Below are 18,689 nucleotides of genomic sequence, written 5' to 3' on the forward strand. Positions count from 1 at the left end.
TACAAAATATTCAAGACTTTGTGGCACAGAATTCTATGTTAGAACCAAGAATTCCTATTCCTGATTTGTTTTCTGGAGATAGAGCTAAATTTCTGAGTTTCAAAAATAATTGCAAACTGTTTCTGGCGTTGAAACCTCGCTCCTCTGGTGACCCAGTTCAACAAGTTAAGATCATTATTTCTTTATTACGTGGCGACCCTCAAGACTGGGCATTTTCCCTTGCGCCAGGAGATCCTGCATTATGTAATATTGATGCGTTTTTTCTGGCGCTCGGATTACTGTACGATGAACCTAATTCAGTGGATCAGGCAGAGAAAAATTTGCTGGCTCTGTGTCAGGGTCAGGATGAGATAGAGATTTATTGTCAGAAGTTTAGAAAGTGGTCTGTGCTCACTCAATGGAATGAATGTGCTTTGGCAGCAATCTTCAGAAAGGGTCTCTCTGAAACCCTTAAGGATGTCATGGTGGGATTTCCTATGCCTGCTGGTCTGAATGAGTCTATGTCTTTGGCCATTCAGATCGGTCGACGCTTGCGTGAGCGTAAATCTGTGCACCATTTGGCGGTATTATCTGAGCATAAACCTGAGCCTATGCAGTGCGATAGGACTTTGACCAGAGCTGAAAGGCAGGAACACAGACGTCAGAATGGGCTGTGTTTCTACTGTGGTGATTCCACTCATGCTATCTCCGATTGTCCTAAGCGCACTAAGCGGTCCGTTAAGTCTGCCATCATTGGTACGGTACAGTCGAAATGTCTTTTGTCCGTTACTTTGATCTGCTCTTTGTCTTCCTATTCTGTCATGGCATTTGTGGATTCAGGCGCTGCCCTGAATTTGATGGACTTGGAGTTTGCTAGGCGCTGTGGGTTTGTCTTGGAGCCCTTGCAGTGTCTTATTCCATTGAGAGGAATTGATGCTACGCCTTTGGCCAAGAATAAGCCTCAGTATTGGACCCAGCTGACCATGTGCATGGCTCCTGCGCACCAGGAGGATATTCGCTTTCTGGTGTTGCAAAATCTGCATGATGTGGTCGTGTTGGGGTTGCCATGGCTACAAGTCCATAACCCAGTATTAGATTGGAAATCATTGTCTGTGTCCAGCTGGGGTTGTCAGGGGGTACATGGTGATGTTCCATTTCTGTCTATCTCATCATCCACCCCTTCTGAGGTCCCAGAGTTCTTGTCTGATTACCGGGATGTATTCGATGAGCCCAAGTCCAATGCCCTACCTCCGCATAGGGATTGTGATTGTGCTATCGAGTTGATTCCTGGTAGTAAGTTTCCTAAGGGTCGACTGTTTAATTTATCTGTACCTGAGCACGCCGCTATGCGGAGTTACGTAAAAGAATCCTTGGAGAAGGGTCATATTCGGCCGTCGTCATCGCCATTGGGAGCAGGGTTCTTTTTTTTTGGCCAAGAAGGATGGTTCGCTGAGACCTTGTATTGATTACCGCCTTCTAAATAAAATCACGGTCAAGTTTCAGTACCCCTTGCCGCTGCTATCTGATTTGTTTGCTCGGATTAAGGGGGCTAGTTGGTTCACCAAGATAGATCTTCGTGGTGCATATAATCTTGTGCGTATTAAACGGGGCGATGAATGGAAAACTGCATTTAATACGCCCGAGGGCCATTTTGAGTACCTAGTTATGCCATTCGGACTTGCCAATGCTCCATCAGTATTTCAGTCCTTTATGCATGACATCTTCCGAGAGTACCTGGATATATTCCTGATTGTATACTTGGATGATATTTTGGTCTTCTCGGATGATTGGGAGTCTCATGTGAAGCAGGTCAGAATGGTGTTCCAGGTCCTGCGTGCTAATTCTTTGTTTGTGAAGGGATCAAAGTGTCTCTTTGGTGTTCAGAAGGTTTCATTTTTGGGGTTCATTTTTTCCCCTTCTACCATCGAGATCGACCCTGTTAAGGTCCAGGCCATTTATGATTGGACTCAGCCGACATCTCTGAAGAGTCTGCAAAAGTTCCTTGGCTTTGCTCATTTTTATTGTCGCTTCATCTGTAATTTTTCTAGTATTGCTAAACCATTGACCGATTTGACCAAGAAGGGTGCTGATGTGGTCAATTGGTCTTCTGCTGCTGTGGAAGCTTTTCAGGAGTTGAAGCGTCGTTTCTCTTCTGCCCCTGTGTTGTGTCAACCAGATGTTTCGCTTCTGTTCCAGGTTGAGGTTGATGCTTCTGAAATTGGAGCGGGGGCTGTTTTGTCGCAAAGAGGTGCTGATTGCTCGGTGATGAAGCCATGCGCCTTCTTTTCCAGGAAGTTTTCGCCTGCTGAGAGAAATTATGATGTTGGCAATCGAGAGTTGCTGGCCATGAAGTGGGCATTCGAGGAGTGGCGTCATTGGCTTGAAGGAGCTAAGCATCGCATGGTGGTCTTGACTGATCACAAGAACTTGACTTATCTCGAGTCTGCCAAACGGTTGAATCCTAGACAGGCTCGTTGGTCGCTGTTTTTCTCCCGTTTTGACTTTGTGGTTTCGTACCTTCCGGGCTCTAAAAATGTGAAGGCGGATGCCCTGTCTAGGAGTTTTGTGCCCGACTCTCCGGGTTTGCCTGAGCCGGCGGGTATTCTCAAAGAGGGAGTAATTGTGTCTGCCATCTCCCCTGATTTGCGGCGGGTGCTGCAAAAATTTCAGGCTAATAAACCTGATCGTTGCCCAGCAGAGAAATTGTTTGTCCCTGATAGGTGGACGAATAAAGTTATCTCTGAGGTTCATTGTTCGGTGTTGGCTGGTCATCCTGGAATCTTTGGTACCAGAGATTTGGTGGCTAGATCCTTTTGGTGGCCGTCTCTGTCGCGGGATGTGCGTTCTTTTGTGCAGTCCTGTGGGATTTGTGCTCGGGCTAAGCCCTGCTGTTCTCGTGCCAGTGGGTTGCTTTTGCCCTTGCCGATTCTGAAGAGGCCTTGGACACTTATCTCTATGGATTTTATTTCGGATCTCCCCGTCTCTCAAAAAATGTTGGTCATTTGGGTAGTTTGTGATCGCTTCTCTAAGATGATCCATTTGGTACCCTTGTCTAAATTACCTTCCTCCTCTGATTTGGTGCCATTGTTCTTCCAGCATGTGGTTCGTTTACATGGCATTCCAGAGAACATCGTTTCTGACAGAGGTTCCCAGTTTGTTTTGAGGTTTTGGCGAGCCTTTTGTGCTAGGATGGGCATTGATTTGTCTTTTTCCTCGGCTTTCCATCCTCAGACAAATGGCCAGACTGAACGAACCAATCAGACCTTGGAAACATATCTGAGATGTTTTGTTTCTGCTGATCAGGATGATTAGGTGTCCTTTTTGCCGTTGGCTGAGTTCGCTCTTAATAATCGGGCCAGCTCGGCTACCTTGGTTTCACCGTTTTTCTGCAATTCTGGGTTCCATCCTCGTTTCTCTTCAGGGCAGGTTGAGTCTTCGGACTGTCCTGGTGTGGATACTGTGGTGGACAGGTTGCAGCGGATTTGGACTCATGTAGTGGACAATTTGACCTTGTCCCAGGAGAAGGCTCAACGTTTCGCTAATCACAGACGCTGTGTGGGTCCCCGACTTCGTGTTGGGGATTTGGTTTGGTTGTCATCTCGTTATATTCCTATGAAGGTTTCCTCTCCTAAGTTTAAGCCTCGTTTCATTGGTCCGTATAGGATTTCTGAGGTTCTTAATCCTGTGTCTTTTCGTTTGACCCTTCCAGATTCTTTTTCCATCCATAACGTATTCCATAGGTCATTGTTGCGGAGATACGTGGCGCCTGTGGTTCCATCTGTTGATCCTCCTGCCCCGGTTTTGGTGGAGGGGGAGTTGGAGTATATAGTGGAGAAGATTTTGGATTCTCGTGTTTCGAGACGGAAACTCCAGTATCTGGTTAAGTGGAAGGGTTATGGTCAGGAAGATAATTCCTGGGTCTTTGCCTCTGATGTCCATGCTGCCGATCTTGTTCGTGCCTTTCATATGGCTCATCCTGGTCGGCCTGGGGGCTCTGGTGAGGGTTCGGTGACCCCTCCTCAAGGGGGGGGTACTGTTGTGAATTCTGTGATCAAGCTCCCTCCTGTGGTCACGAGTGGTACTGCGGCTTCTGAGTTTCCTTCCTCAGGTGATGAGGTTAAGTCGTTAGGTGCTGCTCTATTTAACTCCACCTAGTGCTTTGATCCTGGCCTCCAGTCAATGTTCTAGTATTGGTCTTGCTTCCTCCTGGATCGTTCCTGTGGCCTGTCTGCTCAGCATAAGCTAAGTTCTGCTTGTGTTACTTTTGTTGCTATATTTTCTGTCCAGCTTGCTTTATTGGTTTTCCTTGCTTGCTGGAAGCTCTGAGACGCAGAGGGAGCACCTCCGTACCGTTAGTCGGTGCGGAGGGTCTTTTTGCCCCTCTGTGTGGTTGTTTGTAGGTTTTTGTGTTGACCGCAAAGCTATCTTTCCTATCCTCGGTCTATTCAGTAAGTCGGGCCTCACTTTGCTAAATCTATTTCATCTCTGTGTTTGTGTTTTCATCTTATTCACAGTCATTATATGTGGGGGGCTGCCTTTTCCTTTGGGGAATTTCTCTGAGGCAAGATAGGCTTATTTTTCTGTCTTCAGGCCTAGCTAGTTTCTCAGGCTGTGCCGAGTTGCATAGGGAGCGTTAGGCGCAATCCACGGCTACCTCTAGTGTGGTGTGATAGGATTAGGGATTGCGGTCAGCAGAGTTCCCACGTCTCAGAGCTCGTCCTATGTTTTTTGGTTATTGTCAGGTCACTTTGTGTGCTCTGAACTTCAAGGTCCATTGTGGTTCTGAATTACCTATTCACAACAGTACTGGAGGCCCAAAGTACTATGCTTCTCAATAGAGGGAAAAAAGAAGTTCTGAGACCATTTTTTTTTCTTTGCACTGTGTTTTGCCTTTTTTTTCCCCTAGACATTTGGGTGGTTCAGGACACAGGTGTGGTGATGGACATTAAAGGTCTGTCTTCATGTGTGGATCTTCTCACTGCAAGAGTACAAAATATTCAAGACTTTGTGGCACAGAATTCTATGTTAGAACCAAGAATTCCTATTCCTGATTTGTTTTCTGGAGATAGAGCTAAATTTCTGAGTTTCAAAAATAATTGCAAACTGTTTCTGGCGTTGAAACCTCGCTCCTCTGGTGACCCAGTTCAACAAGTTAAGATAATTATTTCTTTATTACGTGGCGACCCTCAAGACTGGGCATTTTCCCTTGCGCCAGGAGATCCTGCATTATGTAATATTGATGCGTTTTTTCTGGCGCTCGGATTACTGTACGATGAACCTAATTCAGTGGATCAGGCAGAGAAAAATTTGCTGGCTCTGTGTCAGGGTCAGGATGAGATAGAGATTTATTGTCAGAAGTTTAGAAAGTGGTCTGTGCTCACTCAATGGAATGAATGTGCTTTGGCAGCAATCTTCAGAAAGGGTCTCTCTGAAACCCTTAAGGATGTCATGGTGGGATTTCCTATGCCTGCTGGTCTGAATGAGTCTATGTCTTTGGCCATTCAGATCGGTCGACGCTTGCGTGAGCGTAAATCTGTGTACCATTTGGCGGTATTATCTGAGCATAAACCTGAGCCTATGCAGTGCGATAGGACTTTGACCAGAGCTGAAAGGCAGGAACACAGACGTCAGAATGGGCTGTGTTTCTACTGTGGTGATTCCACTCATGCTATCTCCGATTGTCCTAAGCGCACTAAGCGGTCCGTTAAGTCTGCCATCATTGGTACGGTACAGTCGAAATGTCTTTTGTCCGTTACTTTGATCTGCTCTTTGTCTTCCTATTCTGTCATGGCATTTGTGGATTCAGGCGCTGCCCTGAATTTGATGGACTTGGAGTTTGCTAGGCGCTGTGGGTTTGTCTTGGAGCCCTTGCAGTGTCTTATTCCATTGAGAGGAATTGATGCTACGCCTTTGGCCAAGAATAAGCCTCAGTATTGGACCCAGCTGACCATGTGCATGGCTCCTGCGCACCAGGAGGATATTCGCTTTCTGGTGTTGCAAAATCTGCATGATGTGGTCATGTTGGGGTTGCCATGGCTACAAGTCCATAACCCAGTATTAGATTGGAAATCATTGTCTGTGTCCAGCTGGGGTTGTCAGGGGGTACATGGTGATCAAGCTCCCTCCTGTGGTCACAAGTGGTACTGCGGCTTCTGAGTTTCCTTCCTCAGGTGATGAGGTTAAGTCGTTAGGTGCTGCTCTATTTAACTCCACCTAGTGCTTTGATCCTGGCCTCCAGTCAATGTTCTAGTATTGGTCTTGCTTCCTCCTGGATCGTTCCTGTGGCCTGTCTGCTCAGCATAAGCTAAGTTCTGCTTGTGTTACTTTTGTTGCTATATTTTCTGTCCAGCTTGCTTTATTGGTTTTCCTTGCTTGCTGGAAGCTCTGAGACGCAGAGGGAGCACCTCCGTACCGTTAGTCGGTGCGGAGGGTCTTTTTGCCCCTCTGCGTGGTTGTTTGTGGGTTTTTGTGTTGACCGCAAAGCTATCTTTCCTATCCTCGGTCTAATCAGTAAGTCGGGCCTCACTTTGCTAAATCTATTTCATCTCTGTGTTTGTGTTTTCATCTTACTCACAGTCATTATATGTGGGGGGCTGCCTTTTCCTTTGGGGAATTTCTCTGAGGCAAGATAGGCTTATTTTTCTGTCTTCAGGCCTAGCTAGTTTCTCAGGCTGTGCCGAGTTGCATAGGGAGCGTTAGGCGCAATCCACGGCTACCTCTAGTGTGGTGTGATAGGATTAGGGATTGCGGTCAGCAGAGTTCCCATGTCTCAGAGCTCGTCCTATGTTTTTTGGTTATTGTCAGGTCACTTTGTGTGCTCTGAACTTCAAGGTCCATTGTGGTTCTGAATTACCTATTCACAACAATCTCCCTATCTCTATCCCTAGTCCATAAAGATACATAACTTGCACAGTACACAAACATCATAACATTACTTAGCATATTACTACAGAATAAAACAGTACTACATACATCATTTTACACATAAAACATACCCGCTTTATTAGGAAGGAATGTGACGAGATGCAGGGAATAACTTAACCCCCCCAACACACCCCTTACATTCCTCCCTGCTAAAACATGGTCGTCCCCAACCATACGGTAAGGGTAGGAAATAACACAAATATAAAACATTCTTTTTAACATGTTTAACCACAAAAATTTTTATGCTCTACAGAAGAGTCCATTTTTTTCTTCTTTCTCTAGTTCATCTCTGACCCTGTTCCTGGTCAGTACTGTTACCGGTCCCATTTAGATGGAACCCTGGTACGTATAGTTCACGTCTTTTTAATAATCTGGCCTTTTCTGGCTAACGATACACATTAGCCTGCAAACGTATGGGACAATGACACAGCGTGTCTGAGTACTTTCGCCAACATGGGTCCACATGGCCCCCAATCCCTTTCCTTAGGGACCCCGACAAAGTGTCCAAACTCCTGTTTAAACATTTGTCCGACTGACCCCTGTCCCTTTGCTCCTGTGACTCGGACACATATCAAGTTCACTTTAGGACACACCAGGCTCGTTCGTCAGTCCTTTTACTATTCAGGGTGTCCGAGCAAACATAATGACCCAGTGGCCAACTCACCACAGCTCCGACAGTCCAGGAGCATTCACAGACCATGTGATCGTGACCCGGCTCACTCCTCAGGTCCTCCTGTTCAGGGTTTTAGTCCCGTAATACAGCAGGGAATGCGCAACTGTCCACAACAAGAACTTGGGGGGGAACACACACAAACGTTTCTTTTCAGCTGCGGCCGCTTTGACCACACTGTAGATTTTCTACAATTTCGGCCCACTCTGACCTGCACTATTCGCTCCCGGCTATGCAAGGGCTCCTGCCCTCAGGGACGCAGAACAGTCATATATACGACTGTTTTAGGTGCAACTAGCACAACTTTTTTTCTTAAAGGGGTGGTTTTTAACCATAATCTTTGCGGCTGGCGTACTGAGCCGCTCCGTGCTCCTGCACATATATAAATGCATTTCCAGAGGAGGAGGATCCACTGGAGGAAAACTCTCCACTACCCCTCCGGACTTGCTTATCCACCACTGGGCTCAGTGGCTGTGCCGCACTGGCGAGTTGTGGCTCAGACACCACTTCTGGTGTCGCAGTTTCCAACGTTACTGATAGGGGGGAAGAGAAGTCCAGTTTTCCAGCGAATGATGGTCATGTTTGAGCCTGCGCCTGCTCATGTTCCTGGCGCTCGTGCAGCTCAGAGTCATCCTTTGGTAATAACAGGGCGACTGCTACCGCATAGTAGTCCCGGGGTCCTTTCTCTTTGATGAAGGAAACCTGATTATCTTCCCGGAGGGGTCGCTGGAACTTGATGGAACCCGCGTTCACGTAAACCTTATCACCTGTTTTTGATTCCCGGATGAAGCCGTAGCCACAGGACGGGCTAGTATATGTCAGTAGGTCGCTCATTCTTTGGTCAACCATGGTTCCTCCTCCCGGTCAATGCAACTCTGCCCAAATCTCTCTCTCCCGCCTTTTCTTTTCTTCCACCACCCCCGCTATCCAGGCCACCAATTCAGGGAATGGAAAGGGGTGCTCTCCCACTTGATACAAGGGTGGGGAACTACGGGGGGGACTGACCGCAAATTTGGGCCTTGGTTCCAGGGTCTGGGACCGAGGTTCACTCACCGCATGAGTTCCGATACCTCATCCCCATTGCTTCGAGACCACAACTGCGATCGCTCCTCGACCGCGAGATTCAGCTGGTGCAGCTGCTGCATCCTTCGGCTCGGATCCTATCGCTTGCATGACCGCTCCCTCAACTTTCAGGTCATGCAATCCAAACTCTACGACGGCTTCCGTCTTCCATCCATTCCCGACCGCATCCAGCTTGCGGCCACTTCCGGATTCTGCCAGCCGCTGATACTGCATCCCGATTAGCAGGGGAAAAGTGCCAAGCGGACTCTCTACATTTGCAGTGGGCAACTCGCGTGGTCCTCCAGGACGAGCTTTCTCCTCTGCAAGCTGCCACTTGCATTCAACAGGGCCGATGCCACCTCTGTACCTGATGCTGGTATTCTCCATTGATACCAGTGCCGCGACTTGCAATGGTGCCGCGCGGCCCAACACAAGGTTTTCTTCTTCCGCACTCCACCCGTTCGTGGGTAGAGACACTTCCTGTTGCTCCACCCGTTCAGCATCAGCTGCAGGGGACTGGGTTTATTTTTCCTTTGCCATGTTCCCCGTGGGCAGGCACCACTCACAGAGGGATGTTACCTGGGCTTAGGACATTGTCTCTGCTAGGTAAATTTTTGCACTATTTCCATTTTAGGATGACCACGATGGGTGGAGCTATCGCCAGCCTCTGCTCTAACATCCGCCATTTTAAAATCTCTAACGGCCACTATGTTTGCTGTTCTGGGGGTTTCTCTGCTTTCTGAATGTGAGGAATCTAAATCCTGCCAACTACCACTACTACTACTGCCAATGGTTAAAGGCTCATGTGTTTCCGTGTCCTGGCATCCCGCAAAGAAAACACAACGTCCCATCTGGTGTGTGATGTGTGCAATGTAAATCACTCACTTTTAGGTTAGAGTCCTCCTCAGGTTGCAGGGTTCCGGTTTCAGACATCATCACACACTGATTAACAGTCCATTTCCATCAAAACAACTTTACTCAGCACGTCCAATTCAGTCACAAGCATCGCACAGGAATCCGCATTGATCATAGATCCTTTCCTCTGTGCTGTCTCTTGCTCTCCTGCAATTCTGTGTTTCCATACCGTACCCTCCAGTACCGCAGCTTCTCAACTAGCCAGACTGGCTTGTGCTTCGAGCTCCCCGCCCGTTTTCCCCTCCGAGGGTGAAACCAAACGATGACGTATCCAATCCTCCTCAGACCGTAGGTCTCGAATGTTGCCATTGAGCCTAGCCGCTGCCACTCTCATGCTGCTCATGTCCTCTCGTGTTCTTGCTATTTCCAGCCCCGAGGCCCTGGACTGCTGGGCTCCTCTCCTTAAACTTGTTTCTGCAACAACCTTACTGTTCTTCTTCCCACTCTCTAACTGACCAAAACCAGGAAGTGTCTCAACTAAAACTGTCCTGGCCCCTACTCGGAAATTCCCTTAATTCTTATCTTTACTCTATCTTATCTCCTAATCTACAGTGCCCCCCACTGTTCTAAATCCTATATTACGCCTTACTTATACTATACCGTACTCTATCACTGTATCTCCCTATCTCTATCCATAGTGCATAAAGATGCATAACTTAGGGTACGTTCACATTTGCGGTTTGCGCCGCAGCGTCGCCGCCGCAACAAAACGCATGCGTCGTGCGGCCCTATCTTTAACATTGGCGCCGCATGGGGCCGCATGTGCATGCGTTGTGTTGCGTTTTGTTGCGTTTTACGCCGCATGCGGCGTTAGGGCGCACCTGTCTGGGCGCGGCAAATGCAACATGTTGCATTTTTCGGGCGGCGCCGACCTTTTAAAAAACGCATGCGTCGTGTTTGCGTCATGTTTGCGTCGTCGATGCGCCTTTTCCCCCATAGACTTGTATTGACAACGCAGACGACGCAAGTACCTGCGTCGTGGTGCGTTGTACGACGCATGCGTTTTCCAATAAAAAATGCAAAACATTGTCTAGACTTTGTCTAGACACAAAAAAAACAACCTATATATATAAAAGAAAAAGGGGTTTGCCATTGTCTTTCACAAGTCATCAACCAAGAGAGAATCTGGAGAGAATCTGCTTTCCAAACTTGTAAGTATATATTTCTCTTTGCACATTTTGTATTCTGTGTTTTATTTCTTGATTTTTATTTATTTTTGCAATGTTTGGTCTGTGCTATTTTACGGTTATGGGTTGTTATTGAAAAATTGTTTTTCTGGTTCTGATGTTCTTCTGGCTTTATATGATTGCGTTTATTGTCTTTGGCCTTTTTTTTTTTTTACGTTGGTTTTGGATTGGTTTTGTGTTTTGTTCTTGTGTCATGTGGTTGTTCAATGTCTTGATTTTGGCTCATTTTTTCTTGTAAAATTTCAGGTGCATGTTTTTCTGGTTTCTATTGTTGGTGGTAACTGTGTGGCATTTTTTTGGCTCATGTCTTGCTGTGTTTTTATTATGCTGTTGGCTTTATTTTTTCTTTCCTTGAGTGTATTTTCTTGCTGGTGGGGGGGCTACATTTATGATGTCTCATTTGTATTGTATAGTTCCGTGCTGCTATGCCATTATAGTTTCAATTGTACTTTCCCTTTATTTTAAAACAAAAACTCTGATGTTTTTACGTCGTTTTCCGTATGGCATATATCTTCCTTCATTGACTGTTTGCATTGCCAAGTGTGTAGTATAATTTTTTTTTGTTTTATTTTTTTTGGGTGGTGCCCTTTTTTAAAATTTCATGTGTTTTCTTTTCTATTTGACTATGGTTTATCTTTGGGTTGCTGTATATTTTTACAGCGGTTGTCCCGTAATGTTTATTGCTTATTATCTAGAATGGTATTTATTGCCTTTTTCTGATGTCTTTTGTCACCAGATGGTGTTTTTTTGGATCATGTCTTGTTGCAATTGTAAAGTATGGCGTTCATTATTTTGCTATTTCATTGTCCTTTTTTGTGCCTGTAATGTTTTTTTGGAAAGTTATGATATGTAAAAATTTGGACATAGGTGTCTATTTTTGCTTAATTTTGTTTGGGTCTATTCTTGTATAGTTTCTTCTATTGTCTTCTCTTGCAATGTATGGCGTTGTGGTGTCGCTTTCTGATTTTTGCATTGTCCTATCAGTCAACAGTCAATTGTGGTTGTTTAAATTTTTGTGCCTATTTTATTGTATGTGCCATAGTTAGGTTTGGATGTGATTTTTTATTCCATTTTTTCATGGCAGAACAAACTTGCAAGAATGGCGAGTGATTCTGAACATAGCCAATCGGCGCAGGGGAGTGCGGTGAGTAATTATGTCCATTTGCTTACTATTCGCTGTCATTTGTAGTATTGAAAATAATTTCTTTATACAATTTTTACAGGCTTCTTCAAGTGAGGGGGAAGGCAGTCAGCGGGAGCAGCGAGGTCAGGGCCAAGGTGTGGCGTCAGGATGGCGAGTGAGTATTTTTTTTTAACAATTTTTTTTTTTTTTTGAGTAGCATCCTGCTGTGCGGAACATTACATTTGAGTATCATCCTGCTTTCACTAGGGATGTTTAGTAAGCTTACATTATAACTTTTCAGGGTATCAAGTATTGGGGGAAGGTAACAAAGGTGAAACTTTCAGAACAAAAACATTCCAAAATACAGGTGTAGAAACCATCAATATACATATATCAAATGGCAAAGGATAGGGCCAAGGTACATATCATGACAGGTGCTGGTGGTTGTTAATATTTGCATATTTCTAACCTTTTTGGTTTGTAATTTTTCTAGGTTTCACAACGGGACCAAGGAGTAATTGACGTGGAGCTCCTGATCTCCAGCATCCAGGAGCGTGGCCCGTTGTGGGACAGCCGTGACTCCCGGCACATGGACCAGGTGGTGTTGAGGCGTTTGTGGGTAGAGGTGGCAAAGTCGCTGTGGGAGGGCTTTGGCATTGCTCCAGCCAAGGACAAAGCCAACTTTGGTGAGTATTGCTGATACGCCGTGCTGATACGCTGCTATGACCCATCTTTCCAGGATAAACACAACTGTGTGTGATGCAATCAACAAGTTTGCATCGCACACGGTTGTTTTATCCTTTTAAAATGCTAAATATGTAACCTTTTTTTTTTCTTTGCATTCACAGTTAAAAGGTTGAGGATCAGATGGCGATCCATGAAGGACCGTTTCAATAAGGGGATCCGGGCTGAGGAGGAGCGATCAAAGAGTGGTGCTGCTGCGGCCAAGTCTGTGCCATACAAATACGGCAAGGCTTTACAGTTCTTAAGACCGGTCCTTGGCTGCCGACAGTAAGTATTTTGTCCACAAACCATATTGCACAGCCACATTACAGTGCCCAGCCACATAGCCTACTGCACAGCCACATAGTACATTGCCCAGTCACGTACATTGTGCATCCACATAGTATATTGGCAGGGCACTATATCGCAGCCACATAGTACACGTTCTAGCCACGTATCCACATAGTATATTTCCCAGGCACATAGTGTATTGGCCATCCATGTAGTCAGCGTAACATATTGGCCATCCTCGTAAATTTATCCCTAGTGAAATGGTATATAGGCCATTAGTTATTTTTTGGGTTAAGCGTGAGTCCTTGTAGTCCATGACAGGTTAAGTTCTGAGTCAGGGTAGTTCTGATCGCAGGAATAATGATGAAGTCTCGATCACATGATCCTAACGTCATGGCCGTTCCTGCAATCAGATCAGCGAAATCACTGTGTATTTTTTTTTTATCTTGACATTAAATTTTAGAATATTTTTGCGGCATAGGCAGCGTCAATAAAGAGTTTTCGATTCCAAAATCTCTGGCGCACCTTCGTTTGGGAATTCCCGACAGCGCCAGCGGGCCTCGGACAGGCCAGCCATGCCCGAATTTTTGCATTTGAGCACGGTTTTCCAGAACTGTTTCAAGGCGTTGAGCGATAAAATGGACACTCGTCTGGCCAATATCGACCGGCGCCTTGAAACTATGGAATCCGAGCTCTCGAGTCCGGCCAAACATTTCTTTAGTACCATTGCTAAGGGCATGGTGGAACACCTTACGCCGGAACTCCAGATTTCGGTGATGCAGGCCTGCAACACTACCTACGTGAGGGCTCTCCAGCAGGCTCGGGTCATGCAGTCAGCGACAATGCCTGTAGTGCCGTCGCTGGCAAGCATGACTCCGACTCCTGCTGGAGAGCCACTCCAGCCACCCCACCGTGGTCCACGTGCCGAGCAACGCCACCACAGGCACCATAGCGTAGTGCCGCCGACTCCTGCTCCTGCCATGCCCTCATCCTCCCGTAGGCGTCATTCTGGGGGAGCTGCCGCGGGAGCAAAAAAACACAAAAAAAGGAAGAGGAGACACACTCAGGCACACACTGAGGCTCTGGCTGCTCCAGTACAGACACCAAGTGCGCGTCGGGGCTCTAGCCGCAGCAGGAGCAGCCAGGGCCAACCAAGAAAAACTCAAAGGCTTGTGTTGCCTCCTCCCTCCCCTACAGAGGTGGCGGTTTCTTCCCCAGTATACCCTGCGGAGAGTTTGGACCTGCCATCGAGCCTCCTGGACTATAGGACATCATCCTCCTCTTCGCCATCATCCTCCTGTTCATCATCATCCTCCCCTTCCTCTCCCCATTCCAAACAAGACACATACCATTCCCCCATGGTGGCACAGGTTGAAACCCCCTAAGTTTATTTCCCCCTTTTTTTTTCTGTTTACCCCCAAATAAAAAATGTTGGTTTAAAAAAACAATATTTGCTCTTATTTTCCAGAATATTTCTCGGCAAGTCACGCCGTGTGCTGTCTACACATATTATGCGCTTCAAACACCTCATATATGCAATGTCAGACACTATTTTTACAATTGTTAGTTTGCCTTTTTTTGGGTGTCTCTCATTGCTGTATGAGGTGTTCACAAACACTAAAGAGTATGAGGTGTTCACACTTAATGCAGCAGCGAAACAGACAATGATGCAGATCACTGCAGCGTCGCTGTTTGGTCACTGGAGAGCTGTCACACAGACCGCTCTCCAGCGACCAACGATGCAGAGGCCCACGGGTAACCAGGGTAAACATCATGTTGCTAAGCGCAGGGCCACGCTTCCGATATTTACCCTGGTTACCATTGCAAAACATTGCTGTTATCGTTGCTTTTGCTGTAAAACACAAAGATACACGGTGATCAGACAAACAAGTAAATATGTTATGGTATGGTATAAAAATGTTATTTGAATCGTTAAAAAATTAGAAAAAATTTTTATTAAACAACAACATTTTAAAAACAACGGGTTCCAGTTTTTTATAGGCACATTAAATTTGTGAACTATAGTTAGATGCCAAATTTGACATATACCCAACCAACCTAAACGGAACATTTATTGCACATTTACTGGAGAATTACTTTATTTTCATACATTGTTAGCACAGTCACAGTAGTGGTATTATTGGTGTAGTTACAATCAGAACACAGTCCAACAGTAACATTACTACACCATTTGATCTTGCCATGACACACGGCCAACATCTGACACAAAATAGGCCGCAAAACGATCACGCATCTGCGCAATTTCCACACTTGTCCTGAGAGGATGATCATGGTAATCGGGCAATGGGTTGGCTATGGGTTCATCGAGTTCCACATTTAGTCTCTCTTTGGCCATAATGAAATTGTGGAGAACCACACAAGCCTTCACCACCTCATCCACTGTTTCAATTTTAAGATTAATGGCGGATCCTAATATCCGCCATTTGGAGACAAGGATGCCAAAGGCGCATTCCACAGTCCTTCTGGCCCTGGACAGTCTGTAATTGAAAACCCTTTTTGTATGGTCCAAGCCCCGACTGGAGTAGGGTTTCAATAGGTTGGCAGACATTTGGAATGCCTCATCCCCAACCACAACAAATGGCATTGCAGGGCCTTCGGTGTGGGGAAGAGGTTGTGGCTGTGGGAAATTAAAATTGTTGCCATATAATTTTTGGCCCATATCCGACTCTTTAAATGTGCGCGAGTCATTTGCACGCCCAAATGCACCAATGTCCACTGCGAGAAAACGGCAGTCCGCACCGGCAATTGCCATGAGCACAGTTGAAAAGTATTTTTTATAATTGTAGAAAAGTGATCCACTTTTCGCAGGCTTGGTAATCCGAATGTGCTTTCCATCCACTGCGCCAATACAGTTTGGAAAAGAACACACTTGCTCGAATTTCTGTGCGTTGGCCTCCCAGATTTCGCTTGTAGGGACGGGTAAAAATTCCTCCCGGAGATTATCCCACAATGCGCGGCATGTCTCAGCAATAATTCCTGAAAGAGTGGAGACTCCAATCCGGAATTGAAAATGAAGTGATCTCAACGTCTCTCCGGTAGCCAGGAAACTGCCAAGAAGATAAAGAAATTTAGATTAAAGTACATTGTAATTTATAAAAGTACATTGACCATTACAATTAAAAAAAAAAAATTATAAATAAAATAAAAAGTAAATACATATCACAGTCATTCAAACAGCAACGTACCGTAGAGTCACCAGCAGCCGTTCCTCTGTGGAAATAGCTCTCCGGAGCTGCGTGTCCTGCCTGCTAATGGATCCTTCCACCCGACGCAGAAGATAGCGGAAGCTGTCCTGTGACATCCTGGTATATTCGAAATATTTTTCCCGGTTGTCATTCAGTTCGCCGAACAAGCAATGGTATGCTCCACGGCTCTCCCTGACTTCAACGATAGGGTGTATCCAAAAGCGGCGACGACTCCATCTCCATTTTTCCCTTTCCCTTTGATTAAAACAGGCAACAGCATAGGCATGAGCCAAGGCAAATTCCATCTCCATATCCATGTAGATACTGTCCATGGTTCACTCCATCATGAATACCAGCAAAATGGGAGGAATTCATCTCTGCCATGGTATATACACATTTTTAACACCAACCCTCTTCTAGCCATTGGTGGTCCTTATCTATTGTGTAGACACTTTTTTTTGTGGGAGGGGGATGAAGAATGACTCACTGCACTAAAAACGCATGCGTCGAAAAACGCTGCGCTTTTTGGTAAAAACGCAACTGCGTTTCAAAAAACCGCTGCGTTTTGCTGCGTTTTTGTTTGCGTTGTGCGTTGCGGCGACGACGCTGCGGCGCACAACGCAAATGTGAACTTAGACTTACACAGTACAAAAACATAATAACTGTCATGATCCAGACCAGGTTTTGAGTCTCGTTTTCCCTTTTTCCCGGTCTTGTCATGTCAAGAGTTAACCTTTCTCAGCCTCTCTTTGGGTTCAGGTTGGCTATTTATTACTGCTGCTTCCTCCAGGCAATGTCAGTTGTAGTTTTTGCCTGGTGCTGCTGTAGCTGACTCTAATTGCTCTGATTTGTCCTGCTGCATTGCTGTCTGAACCCGTGTCTCTGTTTTCCCCAATTCCCATCTTGACTCCGTGTTTCCCGTCAGTGTGCTGACTCCCTGGTTTTGACTTAGCTAGTATCCTGACCTGCTTCCATCTTTTGTCTTTTGGCTAATCCGCTCCTGACCATTACTGACTCCCTGGCATGTCTCTGACAGTGAGTTTGCTTATTCCTGTACTGTGCTACAATCTAAAATTTGACCGGGTTAGTTTGACTATTCTGCTGCCACCTGTGGTAGCCTCACTGCTGCACTGCAGGCCAGCTCTGTTTCGATACAGTCCTGCTTCCACTCTACTGCCATCTAGTGGAACCTGCACCTACCTGCATTGCAGCAGCGTGACAATAACATTACTTAGCATATGACTACACAATAAAACAGTACCACATAAGACATCGTTTTACACATAACACGTACCTGCTTTATTAGGAAGGAACGTGACGGGATGCAGGGCATAACCCCGCAGACATCACAGATTGGCAACTTTCTGTGTACACTGTGCATAGGCAAAAAGCTGCCAATCAGTGGTCTGGGTGGGGTTATACAGAGCTCATAAATATAGAGGAGTACGCCGCAGTAGGTTTACTAGTCCTTTAGTTATAATCTCCTTCTAATAATAAAGTAATTTTATCAAAACTACAGCTAGCAACGCTGGAATCAAGGTCTCTGCCCCTACATTAGGCTGTTAACAGGTTTTCTTTAAAGCCAGTTTTATATGTTTGATTTTCAGTCTGTGTATAGACTGTGATTTTCTGGCCAATAATATATGGGGTGGTTGACTTTGGGTCAGGAGAACTGAAGCCCATTTAGAAATCACAGACCATGAAACTCAGAATTGTGAAGCCAGCCTTGCTATCTTACATTTATCACTGTGGCTTTCATGTATGCATGCAAACCGAACAGAATTCATTCCTTCCTGATTCTTTTTGACAGCAATTGAAGACTAGCATGCAACATTTTAAAGGATTCACGATGTTTCACTAAACAAAGTTGCAAAAACCAGTTGAAGACAAAAATAAAGAGCATTTTTGATGTTGCGCCAAATTCATTAACTGTGTGAGCACAAAATGTCAGTGAATATCACAAGACAAGAAAAAAGAAATATGACTTTAATAAATAGCAAATTATGAATCGGGGCCATAGTTCTCAGTGATTTTATTTTCAGCCAAACTTTGAATGCGTGTTGTGTATGGATGTGAAGGAGGGGGGTGGGCAGCTGTTAGAACGAGGAAGGATCTGAAAAGGGATAAAGACGTTTTATATCCTGTTTATTACATTGTAAGTGAAAGCTACTCTGCTCCTCACCAGGCAAATGCAAAACCAAGCGAGACAGAAGATTTATGAAGAAAGCCTATAGTCAGGAGTGAAAAACGAAGGAATTCCAGGAAAGAACAGCATTGTAAAGCATGTAACAAGCAGACTGCTTACAAAGACATCAGCCGCAATTTAAAATCCTGGTACAATGGCAATATCCAAAAGTTTGTTCTATTCTCTCATCGTTGCCCTCTTCCTGGCTATTGTGATCGTCATCCCCTTGGTACTATTGCTTAGAGAATCCGACTGTGAAGGATTTCTAAATGGAGCCGTAGCTGCAGACTCTGAGATCTGCTCAAATATTGGCAGGTAAGTGGCCTTTATACAGCATTACTCCTACAGAGAAAAATCTATTTCCTCTAATGGAAGGAAAGGAAACTGTTCCATGTCGTTGGATACGGTAAAACTTTTACGCGCA

At 45.5% G+C, this 18,689-nt stretch overlaps 2 protein-coding genes across 3 annotated transcripts in view; one reads left to right on the forward strand and one right to left on the reverse strand.

The window, feature by feature from the left end:
- Nucleotides 1-14,927: 14,927 nt before the first annotated feature.
- Nucleotides 14,928-16,270, reverse strand: LOC138670234 (uncharacterized). The gene is made up of 2 exons (XM_069757399.1): nucleotides 16,081-16,270; nucleotides 14,928-15,942 (listed from the first exon to the last, which is right to left on the reverse strand). The coding sequence occupies exons 1-2, from the start codon at nucleotides 16,194-16,196 to the stop codon at nucleotides 15,057-15,059; spliced, it is 1,002 nt and encodes a 333-aa protein (XP_069613500.1). The 5' UTR covers nucleotides 16,197-16,270; the 3' UTR covers nucleotides 14,928-15,056.
- A 1,869-nt stretch (nucleotides 16,271-18,139) lies between these two features.
- Nucleotides 18,140-18,689, forward strand: part of GGT5 (gamma-glutamyltransferase 5) — a 184,466-nt gene continuing 183,916 nt past the window's right edge. The window contains exon 1 of one of the 2 annotated variants that reach the window (XM_069757388.1): nucleotides 18,140-18,580. In XM_069757388.1, the coding sequence (XP_069613489.1) occupies nucleotides 18,420-18,580 (161 nt within the window). In that variant the 5' untranslated portion in view covers nucleotides 18,140-18,419. The remainder of the gene's footprint in view (nucleotides 18,581-18,689) is intronic. The other variant, XM_069757378.1, reaches the window with a different exon arrangement.

This window comes from Ranitomeya imitator, chromosome 1 (assembly GCF_032444005.1).
Source record: "Ranitomeya imitator isolate aRanImi1 chromosome 1, aRanImi1.pri, whole genome shotgun sequence".
NCBI lineage: Eukaryota > Metazoa > Chordata > Amphibia > Anura > Dendrobatidae > Ranitomeya > Ranitomeya imitator.

Coding starts and splice junctions, on each gene's coding strand:
- LOC138670234 (XM_069757399.1), bottom strand. CDS start 16,196: ATGTCACAGGACAGCTTCCGCTATCTTCTGCGTCGGGTGGAAGGATCC. Junction 15,943..16,080: donor CGGCTGCTGGTGACTCTACG/GTACGTTGCTGT, acceptor TCTTCTTGGCAG/TTTCCTGGCTACCGGAGAGA.